This window comes from Pseudophryne corroboree, chromosome 10 (assembly GCF_028390025.1).
Source record: "Pseudophryne corroboree isolate aPseCor3 chromosome 10, aPseCor3.hap2, whole genome shotgun sequence".
Lineage (NCBI taxonomy): Eukaryota > Metazoa > Chordata > Amphibia > Anura > Myobatrachidae > Pseudophryne > Pseudophryne corroboree.
Window position 1 is genome coordinate 128,577,506 of NC_086453.1, and position 18,023 is coordinate 128,595,528.

At 42.9% G+C, this 18,023-nt stretch overlaps 1 protein-coding gene across 3 annotated transcripts in view; it reads right to left on the reverse strand.

Annotated features, from left to right (window-relative positions):
* Window positions 1–4,242: 4,242 nt before the first annotated feature.
* LOC134966223 (brain-specific angiogenesis inhibitor 1-associated protein 2-like) overlaps window positions 4,243–18,023 on the reverse strand; it is a 388,782-nt gene continuing 375,001 nt past the window's right edge. For all 3 annotated transcript variants that reach the window (XM_063942788.1, XM_063942789.1, XM_063942790.1), the window contains 3 exons: window positions 9,122–9,293; window positions 8,349–8,389; window positions 4,243–4,576 (listed from right to left, as the gene is read on the reverse strand). In XM_063942788.1, the coding sequence (XP_063798858.1) occupies window positions 4,504–4,576; window positions 8,349–8,389; window positions 9,122–9,293 (286 nt within the window). In that variant the 3' untranslated portion in view covers window positions 4,243–4,503. The remainder of the gene's footprint in view (window positions 4,577–8,348; window positions 8,390–9,121; window positions 9,294–18,023) is intronic.

Consider the following 18,023-nt stretch of genomic DNA (forward strand, 5'->3'; position numbering starts at 1 on the left):
CCAACCATCAATATACATATTACATTGCTTTCTCATATCAAGGACATTATCACACAGCCCCTTCACATAGAGAATGCATGTACACATTCTGTTTACCATCGTATGCACACTTCCCATATACTTTCAGCAATCATTACAATCAATTCAACATAAAAACATAATGGACAGTCCAGTGCACGATATCACAGCTATGCGCAGCATAACATAAATATCAGCATCAAGCAACATTTCTGCATAATTCGTTGAGGTCTGAATTAATTCAATTTAAATAACATTTTGTGGAAATTACCATTTGCATGGGAAAATATAAATCCACCCAAACAATTGTTAAATATACAATACCCTTTTAATGATGATTTCCATTTGTCCCAAGGGGTGGTCTTCAGTATGCCGGCTGTCGGGATCCCGGCGCACAGTATACCGGCGACGGAATCCCGACAGCTGGCATACCGACACTTATTCTCCCTTGTGGGGGTCCACGACCCTCCTGGAGGGAGAATAAAACAGCGAGGGGCTCATTTGTGCTCGCCACACTGTTGGTATGCCGGCGGTCGGGCTCCCGGCGCCAGTATGCTGGTCGATCGGAGCCCGACCGCCGGCATACCGTACTACACCCGTCCCAAGTACTGACATAGGCCCTCATTCCGAGTTGATCGCTCGCCAGCCCGCCCACGGGGGAGTGTATTTTCGCTTTGCAGAAGTGCGAACGCCTGTGCAGCCGCGCGGCAGCAAACACATTTTGTGCAGAACAAGATCAGCCCTGTAGTTACTTATTTTGTGCGATGATTGCTGCGACGAGTGACATGGTAATGATGTCAGATACCCACGCCTGCGTTTTTCCAAACACTCACTGAAAACGGTCAGTTGCCACCCAGAAACTCCCACTTCCTGTCAATTTCCTTGCGTTCGGCTGTGCGATTGGAATTGTTGCTAGAACCAGTGCAAAACCACAAAGGACTTTGCACCCGTACGACGCCCATGCGCATTGCGGTGCATATGCATGCACAGATTAGCCATTTTTTTCACTGATCGCTGCGCAGCAAACAACGGCAGCTAGCGATCAACTCAGAATGACCCCCATAATCCTTTGTGATGACACCAAAAAAACCTGGGCCCAAATGTTACAGCCTGCAAGTTACGGACAGCAGCGAGATTGTGGCGATTTGCCCACTATATTTAAAGCAACAATATTAAAAGGCAAATGCAATTTGGCTTTGTCATTTTAAAAATTGCTGCTTTAAATCTAGCAGCTATATCGCTGCAATCATGTGGCTGTCCACAACTCGCAGGCTGTTACATTTTGGGCCATGATGTTTTGTAAGGTAGTTTTTGTGCATCATGTTATAGGTGGACAGTTTACCCAAAATCCAGAACATGAGTGAAAGTTGAGTATTACATCATTGCTTGTTACTACCATGTTGTTCTCTCTGTCCTATTACTGGCTCTCTTGCTCAGTCACTCTTAGGACACATGCAAATGACTCTCAGTATGTCCACTTTCCAAGGTGAAACTTTCTTTGAAGACACACGACTAACTTGACTGCTTTAATGGACGCTCAAACATTCTATATTATTCAATACTCTGCATTCACCTTGGTGTAGTGAGTCATTATAACAGCCACTTACTGTACCTATCTGCCCATTTTTTGTTAGTTCATAGGGTTTACGAACAGCGTGTTTGCAATTGGCTATAAATAAACTATTTATTTTAGTGATTCCTCAACATGAGAGGATTCTTCAGTTGGGTTCAACACAGGGTGAAGCTCTAGACATACTCTGGGGACATAGCGTGACACAGATCCACATATGGAGAAATGGCCATTGCAGCCAGGGACGCCGACAGCTTTGAAGGGTCCCACTAATGAGGGGGCGTGACCAATGAGGGGGCATGACCACATAGCTGTATTGAAAATAGTAAAAGAATCATTTATGTGCGGCCGCAAAATGGACACGCGCCGCACGGGGGGGGGCGCCTGTGTCAGAACCGAAGGGCGACGGGCTAAAGGGAGAGAGGACTGGTCGCCCCTGAGCTGCCTCTCTCCCAGCACACGCCAGCATGTGCTGGGAGAGAGGCTGCTGCAATGACGTCCAGTCCTCTCTCCCCACCCAACGTGCTGCTTACAGCAACAAGGAAGAGGGAGGGCAGCGAGACCTCGGCCCCATCCGGCCCTCTCCGATGGGTCCGGGCCTGGGTAAAGAGTACTCTTACCCCCCTTGGCACCACTGGTTGCAGCCACCGAGCCACATATATCAATGTTCAAGATCAATGCTGGCAGCACAATTGGTTTTGTAGTGAAATGATCGGACCTCTATTTAACTATTGTACAGATTAATTTCCATGTGCAACACAAATCTACTAAACTGAAGCGGATGAACCCTAAGTGCTGTTTCTGGGTGTCTACAAATCCAAAGTATGCAACCTGTGTATTTCCAGATGTTGTTGTCCTTCAGTTTCAGAATGAAAAGTCACTGTAAAGGTGCATGCACACGGTGAGATTTCCCTTGAACTCCCTGGAGCCCAGAACCACCAATTTTTACTTTATTTACTTGCGATTTTGACTATATACAATTTTGATTAGAAACTAGATTGTACCCAAGATAGTCAAAATTGCTTTGCCTGCATAGTCTATTTTTTTCTAGCGATACCGACTCCGTGGGACAGCGCATCTGTATAGCAAGCTGTATACACACGCTGCATTATGTGCTAAAAATTTTTTAACGATTTTGACTATATATTCAAAATTGTAAGCAAACATCGCACTGTGTGTATGCACCTTTACACTAGGGCATGCCGAGATGTAGAACACAGGTTGTGTGATTATGCCATAAACAACTTAAGGCTTGAACCGGCAGTGCATTTCCCGACCAGTTACAGTGACATATTTCTGCTTGCATCTCCATAGGCTGCCAGCAGAATTTAGCCGTGAGTTAATGTGAGTGCCAGCCGGAACCCGTTTCAGTGGATACTGTACATAATTGAACTCTCCCCAAAAGAGACAGAGTTTAAGTAAATGTCACAGAAGTTGTGGGAACATTAACGTAGGCAACAAGTGGCACTACAGGTAATGTGGAACTGCATATCCCAGCATTACCTGCCACAGTTAAAGTATGTCCTAACAGCAGTCCTGTAACAGGAAATGCTGGGATGTGTAGTCCACGGTAGCTGGAGTGCCACAAATTTCTTCCCCCAGACTTATCGGATTCAGCCCTATGTTCACAGTGACAGGCCTAAAGGATAGGGCAATTATAGTGGGAGCGCTGCTGTCCCATCAGCACCTCCTGTCACCAATGCCTAATTATAATCCAGCCTCGTTTACCAATTGTTACAGTGGTATATCTTTACTATTGCTTCCAAAATACTTTCTCTTCCATACTTTCTTAATACTTTTATCCACACAACGTCCCTTTACATTCCCTGGATATAAAGAACATCTCCTTCAATAATATCTTTTCACCTTTTGCATCGCTGCAGAATGCTACAAAAAAACAAAATTATATACAATATTTAGCAAATACACAGCCCTGTTTACTTCAGAGAAATATTATTATGCTAAAACACATATATCAAGCTAGATAGAATTTTTTTTATGTCTAACAAATTATTTTGTACTTAGGGTGCCAGGTGTCATTAATAATACTTGTTCTTCCACAAATAAATACGTGACCCTGAAGTCCCTACAGTACTAATCTAACCTTGCATTTTTCTGTTTCGTGGGTGGTTCTGTTATTTGTTTATTATTTTATGTACAGATGTAGCCATGCTAATCGTGGCTACATCTGCGCTAAACGAGCACTCTCGGTGCGGCTAGGCGCACCCACGCCTTGCGGTGCTGAGCTGCAGGATATGCTGCTTCCATTCATATGGGTGGGGCTCGTGTGCGTCTTAGATGTGCACGCGGTGGGGTGATCGCCGCATGATGTAGCCACAATGAGCGTGGCTACATTTGAATGATTGCATTGCTTTCATCCCTAATGCGGTTCGTGTTTTCAAAGTTATTCTTTATAGGGAGATTACAGCACACAGCTTGATTGAATCTACCCCTAATACTGTATCTGTGTTCCGTCTCAAATTACTGCTCATTTAATACCACATTTCTAAGCAATGTTGCTACGTCTATTCTAAAAGTAATCTTAAGAATGTGCTCTCCATCACTTTACATGTGACCGGAGAAAGTCACCTTTTTGTATAATACTGTTGAGGTCATTTCATGAATACTGTAATCAGAAAAGTGCATCAGGAGACTATAGCTGATTGCGTTTATCCACACAAATAGGTGCTACCATGAATCTGACAAGTCAGCATACACGCTGCAGGGAAGGTCCTCATGACTACTGTAAACAGAATACATCCAGGGTTAATGATTTAAAGTTGCTGGTTTACAAAGAGACCAGTTTATTATGTTAGTTCTTTTGATTCCAAGAAGAAAATGTGACATCGTGAGGACATTTTTTTCCCTCTGTAGACTGTTCTTGACGCAGCTTCTTCTGGAAGGACCTCACAAGGTCACTGAATGACAGGAGCAGAACGATCGTTAGTAATTGTCCGCTTCAGCTTAACGTGGGCAAAAGGGTTGTTTCTTGAAAAAAATAAAAATAGAAATGTAAAATGAAAGCATTGTAATGGAATAAAAAATAATCAGAGTATATTTGTATCTATATAAGCAAGTGCTTCATGTGCTGACAGGTGGCACTTTTATACATGCTTATTATATGAAAGGTAATGCACTATAATTACAAATCCCATTTCAATTAAACCATAGGAAGAATGAAAAATGTATTGGATTCATTAAGGCCACCCTCTGCTCTATTGCCGGTTGCAAATACATTGAGACTATTATATAAATCCTGTAATCTACAGTAGGTGCATATGGAGTCTGAGCTCCAGCATAATTACAGTTTCAAGTTAAAGATTTCAAGTGGAACGAAATGGTACCGGAAAACACATACTGTAGGAGCCAAATGGTTAATTCAAAATGTTGCAGCTTGACCAACATTCGTGAAGCTGGGGAAAAGTTGTCTACTAATATCCTATACCCATTAGCTAGTCCTCTCATTTAGTAAATAACAGATCCTACACTGACATTTTTATATTTTATATTTGTTTCACAGCACTGAAATTCAGTTTTTTTTTTATGTGACGTTATCATTGTTCTATGCTATAAAAACATCTTAAGGGAAAAATACTGAAATATGCTGTTTACAAAAATATTTAATCCCCGTGCTTTGTAGAGTAAGTATGTTCTACCTTGCACAATTAGCCAGATTTTCTCGGCAGACTTGCTCCAGGTTGTTCAGATTAGTCAGATGAGGCTTCTACATACTGATTTTCAAATAGAGTGAGAGATACCTTGATTTGATCATTGTTGGACACATATATTTTGTCCATGAGCCACTTGTGCTTGGGATTATTGTCATACGGAAGGTTGAACTTGCAGCCAGCCTTCAGCATACTGAAAACTATTTCTCTTGCAGTATGTTATCGTACCATCCATTCTTCTCTCTGTACTAGCAAGATGTCCAAGTCTCTGCTGATGAAAAGCAGCTCCACAACATAATACTACAACCATCATACTTTATCGTAGGTGTGATGTTTATTAACCACTTAAGTGGCTAATTTTTTTTCCAAAAACCGCCCAGAAATTGTCATTTTTTTTTTATTGAATTAGGTTAAGAACATTTATTTAAAACTCATCCAAAACGATTTTATTTCAACTAAATAAATAAAATGTAAACACTTTTATAAACATTGGTTTAAACATTGATGGCCAATACTGTATATTGGTCCACCTTTGTTCGGAACAACGTCACGACTTTACATTTTCTCATGAGCTGCACCTCTCTATAGCCGCAGGGTGGATGGTGGTGGGTGCTGCCGGGTTACCCGATCACTAGTGATCGGCAGCAGGGCAGGTCCTGGGGGAGAGAACCAGGAGGTCCCTCTGAGAGTGGCAGCTGCTGGAAGCTTAACTTCAAGCAGCTGCACAGTGGGTGTCTTTGACTGGTTGCATCAAATGCGACCATGTCTGGGAAAGCCCAGCCTGGTGTGGTCGCATCTGATGCGACCTACCCAGGCAAGTGGTAAAGGGGTGTTCAATGTCAGATCTGCATTACATTTTTTGAACTTTAGCAAAAATGTCTATCTTCTGTCCCATCTGACCATAAAAGGTTTTCCCACATCACAATGGGGTTACCCTCACAGATTTTGGCAACTCCACACATGCATTTAGATGGTTCTTTTTGAGTAATGGCTGTTTTAGTGCAATGCACCCATGCAGGCCACTATTACTGTACATGGAGTTCTTGATATGATTAAACGGTGTACCTTCCAGGCTGAGTTACTGAACCCCACAGCTTCTTCAAAGTGACTGATCGTCTTTCTGCGGCTTATCTCACAAGTCTCCTTCTTGCTTCCACCTCCCAATAATAGAAAAACCAGTGCCCATTGGGACAACTTACATATTACTTTGTGCCCTTTTCCTAATGTATGCATTTGCATTATTTTCTCTCTGACGTCTCTGCGATGCTCTGCAGTTTTCATTTTCACAGCTGTCTTCCACATTTCCAGCCAGAACAATGGTACCTTAGCTGTTTGGCCTACATCCAGAATTTGGCGCTTACTTCAGTGATTCACTGGGGGTAACTGACTCCTTGTTTGGAAATGATTTTTCATCAGTGTAAAACTTCCACAACACAGGAATGACCTATGCAAACAGGCATATTTCAGTATTTTGGGGTTTTTTTCAGATATTTTTGTAAAAATAAGCCAATGCTGCACAACATTTTTTTATTTTGAGTTTCAATGCTTTTAAATAAAATGAATTCAGAAGACAAATTATCAGTGTAGGATTTGTTATTCAGTGACGTGAGTGAAGGATATTTTTGCAAGGCTCAGAATGTTTATATGCAACACATTTAAACCTAAGGGGGTAATTCAGAGTTGATCGCAGCAGCAAATTTGTTAGCAGTTGGGCAAAACCATGGCCCTCATTCCGAGTTGATCACTCGCTAGCTACTTTTAGCAGCCATGCAAACGCATGGTCGCCGCCCACGGGGGAGTGTATTTTCGCTTTGCAGGAGTGCGAACGCCTGTGCAGCAGAGCGGCTGCAAACACATTTTGTGCAAAACAAGACCAGCCCTGTAGTTACTTATTCTGTGCGATGATTGCTGCGACGAATGACACGGTAATGACGTCAGATACCCGCCCAGCAAACGTCCGGCCACGCCTGCGTTTTTCCAAACACTCCCAGAAAACGGTCAGTTTACACCCAGAAACTCCCATTTCCTGTCAATCTCCCTGCGTTCGCCAGTGCGACTGAAAGCGCCGCTAGAACCTGTGCAAAACCACAATGCTGTTTTTACCCGTAAGCCGCGCGTTCGCATTGCGGTGTATACGCATCCACAGTTTTGCCATTCTTTTAAATGATCGCTACGCAGCGAACAACGACAGTTAGCGATCAACTCGGAATGAGGGCCCATGTGCACTGCAGGTGTAGCAGATATAACATTTGCAGAGAGAGTTAGATTTGGGTGGGGTGTTTCTGTGCAGGGTAAATACTGGCTGCTTTATTTTTACACTGCAATTTAGATTTCAGTTTGAACACACCCCACCCAAATCTAACTCTCTCTGCACGTTATATCTGCCCCCACCTGCATTGCACATGGTTTTGCCCAACTGCTAACAAATTTGCTGATGCAATCAACTCTGAATGAGGTCCTTAGGGGGTAATTCCAAGTTGATCGCAGCAGGATTTTTTTTAGCAATTGGGCAAAACCATGTGCACTGCAGGGGAGGCAGATATAACATGTGCAGAAGGAGTTAGATTTGGGTGGGTTATTTTGTTTCTGTGCAGGGTAAATACGGGCTGCTTTATTTTTACACTGCAAATTAGATTGCAGATTGAACACACCCCACCCAAATCTAACTCTCTCTGCACATGTTATATCTGCCTCCCCTGCAGTGCACATGGTTTTGCCCAATTGCTAAAAAAAAATCCTGCTGCGATCAACTTGGAATTACTCCCTTAGTAAATTAGTTCTCTGGCATTCCCTAGCATGTACCATTACACCAAGCACAATGTTCTACACAGCACAGCGAGCATGTGGAGTGTGAGGTTTTAACAGAAATAATAATAATTTTATTTATATAGCGCTCTATTACCAATCAGACTCAAGATGGTATACTATGTACCCCAAAGATTAGTCCTGTGTCCTTTATATATCTTTTTCTGTTACAAAATATTATTTACTACACCAAACTGTGCTGGTGAATAGTGTTTTGTAATGTCATACTGTATATTTGCTCAATGCTCCTTCTGTCTTTATATTGTTCATAGCTAATCACCTCTTACCTGGAAGGAGAGGACGCCGGGCTCCCAAATTCATTTGCTAGCTGAAAAACAAAAGATGTGCATGACTTTATTACTTTCTACATTAGTACAGCAGGGACAACAGAAAACATCATAATGATCAATTAAATAGTTTGTAATTATTACACCATTATTTTGAATGTCAAAATTCTGTCATAGCTGAGCATGGTTCCGGATTGGACAGTACAACCAGTCAGAAGCCAAATTTTCTACACAGTCCCTGTCCTAGCTGCTGAAACAGACCCACCCTCTATGGCTTCTTTCTACAACCCCAACACCAAATGAATAACCCCTTTAGGGACCATTGAGCTAACTTATCTATGTAGATTAGAGATGTGCATGGCCCCCATGTTTTGGTTTTGGTTCTAATTCCTCATCGTGTTTTGGTTTTGGCAAAACCACCCTCAAGTATTTTGGTTCGGATTCAGTTTTTGGTTCAGTTGAAAACTGCTTAAAAAAAATCGTTCCTCATTGATAAAAATCGATAAAAACTTAAATCATATATTTTTTAGCAATCTAAAACCCTAAATTTGGATTCAAATCCAAATTCTGAACCATGGGAATATCCTAACTGGGACTTGGTTTGGATCGGATTTCCTCGGGAAATCCGGACCAGGTTTTGGATCGGATCACCAAAATTTGGGTGGATTCTGGTTTCTGGAGAAACGAGCTGCACATCTCTAATATAGATAAGAAATGATTAATGATAGGTTAACATTTGTATCTGCTGATAAAGCTATTGGAAGAGTACTGACTTGCACCAGGTCTGGACTTATCATGCTGTACGGCCGTTGTCGGAAGGTGCTAGTAAGAGGAGAGGGAGTGTATCTCACGGCTTCTATCCGGACATTTTCAGATTCTGGGATTGACATGCCGACTTTATCCAGATTTCCAGTGCTGCTACTGTTTAATTTACTAAGTGGAAAACTGCAAAAGGAAAAAACACAAGATAATGTATGATACAGCATATGAGGGCACAAGCAGTTCGCAATCAATTTGTAATCAAGCAATATGTATATTAACGTCTTCAGGAATTAACATAATCATTCCAACAAAATTGCAAATAGAACCCTACAACAATTTCAGGAGTAATCTTTTTAATTATTTATTATTGTGTGCCTCCATAATTTCTTTAGGTGATATCCCATCTTTGTACCAGTTATATTTTCTGCATTAGATAGGGAAGACAGATTCAGCAAGCATTCCGTTCATTTAAAAAGCAAAATGTAATTTCACAAAACTGTATAAAAATAAAGTTAATTGTTCTGTACTGAACTATTATTACCATGGGGAGGGGGTATGTATACATTCCGCTCTGCACTATGAATATAACCTTTACTTTTTATTACAGCAGATTTACAGGTTTTCATCTCTAATTCAGAGTTCTGCTAACAGTTTTTCTAATTTTTATTACATATAGATGAAAATAAAACTGTAAACCTTATCTGTATTATATGTCAGTCACTGATGTGTTGTGTATAATATGGCAGTCACTGATGCTCCCTCTATTATATGGCAGTCACTGATATGCTGTGTATTATTTGGCAGTAACTGATGCTCCCTGTACTATATAGTGATGACTGATGTGTGCTATATACTTTATTATATGGTAGTAACTGAGGCTCCCTGTACTATACAGCAATCAATGATGTGCTCTGTATTACACAGCAGTCACTAATGCTCCTTGTACTATATAGCGATCACTGATGTGCTTTGTATTATGGTCAATGATGCTCTTTATATTCTGTGGAGGCTATTGATATTGGCAGTTACTGATGTTGTCTGCATTATATAATAGTCACTGATTCTTTCTGTATTATATGGCAGTCATTTATGCTCTCTGCATTATATGGTGGTGAATAATGCCCTCTGCATTATATCGTGATGACAAATGCCCTCTGCATTATATGGCGATCCCTGTGATGTTCTCTGCATTATATGACTATCACCATGATGTTCTCTGCATTAAATGGCAGTCACTGATGCTTTCTGCATTATAAGGAGGTGTATGTGATGCAGGGGCGGATTGGTCCGCCGGGACACCATGCCAGATCCCCCTAGGCCGGTCCAATTGTCCCCTCAATGGCCGGTCTCTTTCACTCACTGGGCCGGCTGCCGCGATACGAGCTCGCCTCTGATCAGTCAGTCAGCGTTAGGTGAAATCTTCTGCGCATGCTCAATGAAACTCCGATGTGCTGCCCGGCGCACTACCTCCCTCCCTCTCCCCTGACAGGCATGGTGTCCCCAGTCTCACCGCTTCTAATGTGTCCTAGACCCGGCTGCGGCGACCGCCCCACAGCCAGCGGAAAAGCTCAGAGTCTGGCCGCGCTGACTGTAGGAAAGGAGGGGTGAGCCGCAGGCAGGGAAGTGCCAGTAGCGCACGCAGGGGAGGGGGGAGTTCTGAGTAATGAGAATCCCTGCTAGACAGCTAGCACAGAAGCTCTGCCTCTTGCGGCGTCCATATATGACAGCACCGGAAGCAGCGTGCGGGGCGACTGTCTCCTCCGGCGGCTCCAACAGAGTACCGCTTGATCATCTAGCCTGCTGTACTGAATGCTAACTAGCACTGAGCGCAGAAGTAGCTGATGTCTATTGCTCTGCGCTGAGAGAAGTGCTGGGAAAAGTGTATTGCTGGATGTAGCCATATGGCATTATGGCAGGGGCCACTGAAAAAAAGAAAAAGGTAACCAGGGACATGGACATGTTGGGAGCTTACTGTACAAAGATGTGTGCATTTTATATATATATATATATATATATATATATACACACACACACACACACACACACACACACACACACACATCTATTTACAGTATCTATCTATACATAAAGACACACACAGGTATGTCACATATCTAGACTCCCCCCTCCCACACACATATCCTACATTTGCCCCTGGATTATATATATCTATATATATATATAACAAAACTCTCGGAAGGCGGCACTCTGGAGACTGTAGAATTTGTCCCCAGTTGTACCTAACCCCCCTCCCCACAGCCTAAACCTAACCCTCCCTGGGGGTGCCTAACCCTAATTTCCCCCTACCCACAGCCTAACCCTAACCCTACCACCCCCACAGCCTAACCCTAACCCTACCACCCTCCACAGCCTAACTCTCCCCCACAGCATATACCTAAGTCCCCCCATCCGCGGCTTACAGTAGTGAAGTTCGCCGGCTCGATCGGGATTCCGTTGTTCGGCATCCCGGCGCCAGCATTTCAATTGATGCCGGCATTGGCAGTCGAATTCGTGTCGGCATTCCGGCATCTCCATTTCCGAAAGGTGGGATGCCGAACGCTGGTATCTTAACCGAACCATGTGAAAACCTTCTGATTAAGAATCAGGCCCTATAAGGAGGGATCTCGCCCCCTTTTACAGACCCCACCCCCTCAACAGACCCCGCCCCCATTCGGGCTGCCTCCATCAATTTCCCGGGCTGGATTTCCATCCCAATCCGCCCCTGATGTGATGTTTTCTTTACACAACAGTATGGCAGTCACTACAAAGCACTGTGGTAGGTGCAGAAGTGTAAAATAGACAGTGATACTTATCACTGAGACAGTAAGGCCTACATTCTACATTTATTGTAGAAGTATAGACACTCCAGAATCACAGAATAAATTCAGCAGGCGCTGAACCATAATGTAATGGGTTTTACCCTCACCCTACAAACCAACCAACCAACCAACCAACCAACCAACCAACCAACCAACCAACCAACCCTGACTATTATCTACAGGGGGGTGGGGATAAGTATAAGGCCCAGTCAGGAATTTCAGACCCTTCTCACCTGGGAAAAATATACACAACTCTGATATTCTCCTGGGTATGTGAGACTAACCTCACAGGGAAAAAAGGCTACAATGCTCAACTTCCACTGTAGATGGTGATGCAGTTGTAACGCTGATGTTGCTCTTTCACTTGTGCGGTCAAAAACACAGAAAGCAGCATTTACCTGCACATATACACAGTCTAACATATATAAAACAAGCTATATAAATGTGCATGAAATCCACGAGCGCCAAAATATAATATTCTGCATGAAATATGCCAGAATAACTAATCATGGGCCTAATTCTGAGTTGATCGCAGCAGCAAATTTGTTAGCAGTTGGGCAAAACCATGTGAACTACGGGGGGGGGGGGGGGGGGGGGGCAGATATAACATGTGCAGAGAGAGTTAGATTTGGGTGGGGGGGTGTTCAAACTGAAATCTAGATTGCAGTGTAAAAATAAAGCAGCACCCTGCACAGAAACAAAATAACCCACCCAAATCTAACTCTCTCTGCACATGTTACATCTGCCCCCCCTGCAGTGCACATAGTTTTGCCCAATTGCTAACAAACTTGTTGCTGCGATCAACTCAGAATTACCCGCCATATCCGCACAAAAAATGTGTGTGATGTATATTTTCCGAAAAGATTTGTTAAATAAATATTTCGCGTTTGGCCAAATCCTTACTATTAAGCCGGCCAAATCTGAGATCTGGATTTCCCTACGTTATTAGTGTGAAGGACACAGAATGATCACTTTCAGGAGTTAAAGCTGGAGACAATATTTATATTTTACATATTGCCAGCATAACTTTATCATTAATATTAGGGATTAGCTATGTTATGGCGCAGAGCTGAATCTTCAGCAAATGGATACGGTTTTTCGGCCAGTTATAAAATATGGATTGGTGCAACTATACTTTTGATTGCCAAAACTAATTCCTAGCATAATCAAAAAGTTGGCATTTCTCAAAAAACAAAAGTCCAGCCAAACAGATTCTTCCTTATTATTGGACATGTATAACATATTTCCCAACATAACATATTACAAGCATGACACAATGAAGAACATTTATGAAAGAGCTATTGATAAATATTTCAATAAAGGCCTTCCAGTATGGTGCACTACGGAATGCACGGACATAAGATGAGCTCTGCAACCTACAGTTTGCCAATACATATTTATAGAAACACAGAATTTGATGTCAGATAAGAACCACTTGGCCCATTTAGTCTGCCCCTTTTTTTACCATATTTTATCTCAAACCTTATTTGATCCTTGTATATAGAAAACTAGAACAAATGGTGCGGTGTCAATAGCAGCTGGTAGTGGAATCATCACACTCCTGATTATCATACAAAGAAAAAAATGGTGAGTCAACAAGCGCTTATGCTATATAAAATTTATTATACATAAAAAGGTATATTAAACCACATATAAAAGAAACAACGTAATAAGACAATCTTTGTATGATTGTAAGTGGGTGTGGTATGGCTGACCGTCAGCATACCGACGCCGGGATCCTGGCAGCATACCGACGCTGAGATCCCGGCGGGGAGGGGCGAGTGCAGCAAGACCCTTGAGGGCTCAGTGGCGACCTGAGGTCGCCACAGGTTCTGTTCCCACTTTATGAGTGTCATGGACACCCACGAGTGGAAATAGTCCTTGTTGGTCGGCATGCCGACCGTCGGGATAGTGAGGGGGCAGGATGTTGGTGGAGATCATGTGACCATCGGTCTCCCGACCGCCGGTTACATGAATGCCACCCATTGTAATAGTAAGTCTTTTGTTTTACCATCAACTGGACTTGGATATATTCAGCTTGGGATTGCGTCAATGATGCACTGCAGACGTCTTACAGGCAAGTGTCCCATCAGATATTTAAGCCAGTGTCTCTGGCAGTGGCAATGCAGTCAGTCTGAGGGATTTAGTCCTTGGACTTTATCCCGACGCTGTGGCATAATCCAGATGGAAAATGGTAAGTCCAAAGAACATCCAGGATGGTGATAGTGGTCTTTGATTGGTGTTGGCAAATCAGCAAGGAGCAAGCTTAATACGTTTCGCTGGGCAATATACACCCAGCTTCTTCAGAAGCATATGTTGGAATGTTTCCAGGTAGCCTTTTTTATACCTGGTTAATGATGAAAATGATTGCACATGTGCTAAACAATTAAAATATTGCAGACCGTCTCTATATTGTATTTTTATACTCAGATAGGCAATCCCACTTACACTTATGTTTTAATAAACAATACAATATATAAAAACATATATTCAAAAGATCATACATACATTTTATCTTTAAAAGCTGCTATATCGCGTATATTTCATGGTCATGTGATCGACTCCCGATCACATGATCTCATATAGCCTATGAGAAATAATGAAGGAAAAGAGCTGAAGCCTTTCGGTCTGATCACGTGATACTTAATCATGTGACCGTGACGTTACCAGATCGCTGTGTCTTCTTCGTTGTATCTAAAACCAGCGCTGATCACATGATATATGTCCAACCAATGAGCTGTTTGATTATTTAATCATTATAGATATTTCTATGTTCTGGTTACCATGGATACACATCCGATCGTTAGTGTATCTAATTCTATAGTCGAGATAGGAGAGTTCTAATATTAATATGTTTCTTTGTGTTTGTTTGTTATTTACCAATCCTGCTGTACATAAACATTAATTTGGCATATGAATTTAAAGAAAAGAGAGGACATATGGGAGTAGTCCACACCAAAAAACTTACATATATAGCAATAATATTATGTCCACATATATTGGATTTAACCAAACAATATGGAAGATCAAACTTATTTAACATGGTATGTTATAGTCCCAAATGGGTAGGTCAAATCACTGAATTTAATTCAATGGTTTCGTTTGATCCATCCGTATGTAAGGAGTTAAAGTTCAGCATCCAATATACTTCTCTGCTATACAGTTTGTTATACTGTATCTATCTCCACCTCTACATGTGGGTGAAATATGTTCTAAACATAAAAATTGACAGGATCGCAGTTATGTTTAAGATTAAAATGTCTGGGGATGCTGTGTGTAAGACTCTTATTTAATATATTGTGGCGATGTTCCATGAATCTTGCACGTAAAGTTCTAGTAGTGCGTCCTACGTAATTTAATCCACAGGCAAGTAGATATATTATAAAACTGGAATCACAGTTAGTGAAAGACTTCAATAGATGTATTTCATTAGAATTAGGTAATGTAATTGAATTAGTTGTTTTAGGCATATGGGGGCTAATTCAGACCTGATCGCAGCTGTGCGTTTTCGCACAGCAGCGATCAGGTCTGAACTGCGCATGCACCGGCGCCGCAGTGCACCAGCGCATGCCAGACAGCCGACGGTTGTCTTAGCCCTGCGATCGCCTGACTGATTGCCAGGCAGAGGCGGTCGCTGGGTGGGCAGGCGGCGTTTGGTTGCTGTTTAGGAGGCTCGGACGTCACACGCAGCCGCTGCAACCCAGCCAGCGATGAGTAGCTCCCTGCCAGCGCGTAGGAGCTGCGCTGGCTGGGCGCTACTCTTCCAGTACAAAAGCATCGCCGCTGTGCGATGCTTTTGTACTTGTGCAGGGGCGGGGGTCAGGCCTGAAATGCGGGGCGCACTAGCCCTGTGCTGGGCATCCCCCTGCATGTCTGAAGACTAAATTTAGCACATCTACGATCAGCTCTGAATGAGGCCCAGGTTACACATTATACATTTGGTTTTGCCACATTTATGAAACCCAGGCGGTTTTTTGGTCAGCCAGTCACAATTGGTTGTATTTATTCGATCTCTGATCATTTTTAGATGACTTGGTACTAAGGCCGTCATTCCGAGTTGTTCACTTGCTAAGCTGCTTTTAGCAGTAGTGCAAACGCTAAGCCGCCGCCCTCTGGGAGTGTATCTTAGCTTAGCAGAAGTGCGAACGAAAGGATCGCAGCGCTGCTACAGAAAAAGATTGTGCAGTTTCAGAGGAGCTCGAGACCTACTCCTTCCTTGCGATCACTTCAGACTATTTAGTTCCTATTTTGATGTCACAAACACGCCCTGCGTTCGGCCAGCCACGCCTACGTTTTCCCAGCCACTCCTGCGTTTTTATCTGGCATGCCTGCGTTTTTTCACACACTCCCCGAAAACGGTCAGTTACCACCCAGAAACACCCACTTCCTGTCAATCACTCTGAGGCCAGCAGTGCGTCTGAAAAGCGTCGCTAGAGCTTGTATAAAACTGCATCGGCTTTTGTGAAAGTACGACGCGCGTGCGCAGTGCGCCCCATACGCATGTGCAGAAGTGCCAATTTTTTGCCTGATCGCTGCGCTGCGACCGAAAGCAGCTAGCAACAACTCGGAATGACCCCCTAAGACACTTTTCAAAGATTTATTTTTTCTATAAACTACTCAGAGCTTTGCTGGTAAAATTGAATTTAATATATGATCTTGTCGTAGAACTCTGTAATTGTCTAAGATTATATTTTTTTATTTTCTGAGCGCAATTGTTAAATTTGCAAACAAATGCACAGTGATCATAGGTTGTATCCCATTAAACCTCATATAGTCTGAGGATTGTCCGTAACATAAACTATAACATCTTAACACTTAATTATAATAAATAAAGACACAGAGACTTGAATTTGGCAGAAATTGTTAGCTATTTATTTAAGTGAACCATTAACTGTGAATAATTAAACTAAAGTATGGTGGCCAGAAAGAACGGCTAAACAACCCTATCCCATAGATAACTATCTTATAAAAAAGAACTGACGTAAACCTTCCAACAAACAAATAGGTATCCGCTCAACCTCCATCCTGACTACCCACCCGTGAAGGTGATGAGGCTGCCACCCGTGAAGGCGGTCCAGCAGATGTAAAACCAGTCAGCGAAGGAGAGCGCACCTAAAAATCAACAACCAAACTACCTCCAATCCACTCTTTAATACAACAAATGTTAACTTGCCGTTCTTTCCCGCCAACAGCGAAGTTCTGTTCCACAGAGACTACGCACCGCCACCATACCCCTAACCTACCGAACCAACAACCGAAAACAGATCCTCCAAAAACATAGATAGTCCCTGTCCTGTCAAGTGCACACCATCAGGTCTAAACAAGTAGAAGTACCGAAACTTGATCCACTGATGCCAAACCACGGCACCGCCATGGGCCACCACAAACTTAGCCACCGCGGCATTCACCTTCCGGCGAGCCACATCGATCGCCCGACAATCCACCACTCCACGCCAACACAACCGCGGCACCATACAAGACCAGATAAGCCTACAGCCTGGCCAAGCGCCCGAAATCACTTGCAGATCCTGAATAATGGCCAATCGAAGATTCACTGCCTTCCTCCTACCTAGGTCGTTCCCTCCTAAGTGAATCACCAACAGTTTGGGGATGCCAAACCGCCGAACCTGCTCCATAAGCTTTGCTTTCAGGTCATGCCAAAGCATACCACGCATACCTATCCACCGCACATCGTCCGAACCCACAAAGCAAGGAGCCCCTTCCGTAGCCAAAAAATTGGCTGCCCAATAAACATAGGAATGGCCAATCACCCACACATCACACACATCCACCCGCCCACCTAAAAGGGAAAAAAACAGATAAACAAATGTGAATATGGGAGATAAAACCAAACCCAGCCCAGAACAGGAACCAACTATCAGAATGAGGATCTGCCAAAAAGAAAAAATTGAATAGAGGACTATAACTTTCCTCTTGAACAAGCTTCAGGCCAATCGAAGCAACAGAAAGAAACAAAAGGAAAAAACAAAATAACAAAAAAAAGGGGGGGGGGGGTTAGAGCTGGGAGGGGGGGGGGGTTTGGGGGGAACACAGAATAACTCGGCTGGAGGTGAAACGTAAAAACCTGCTGAGG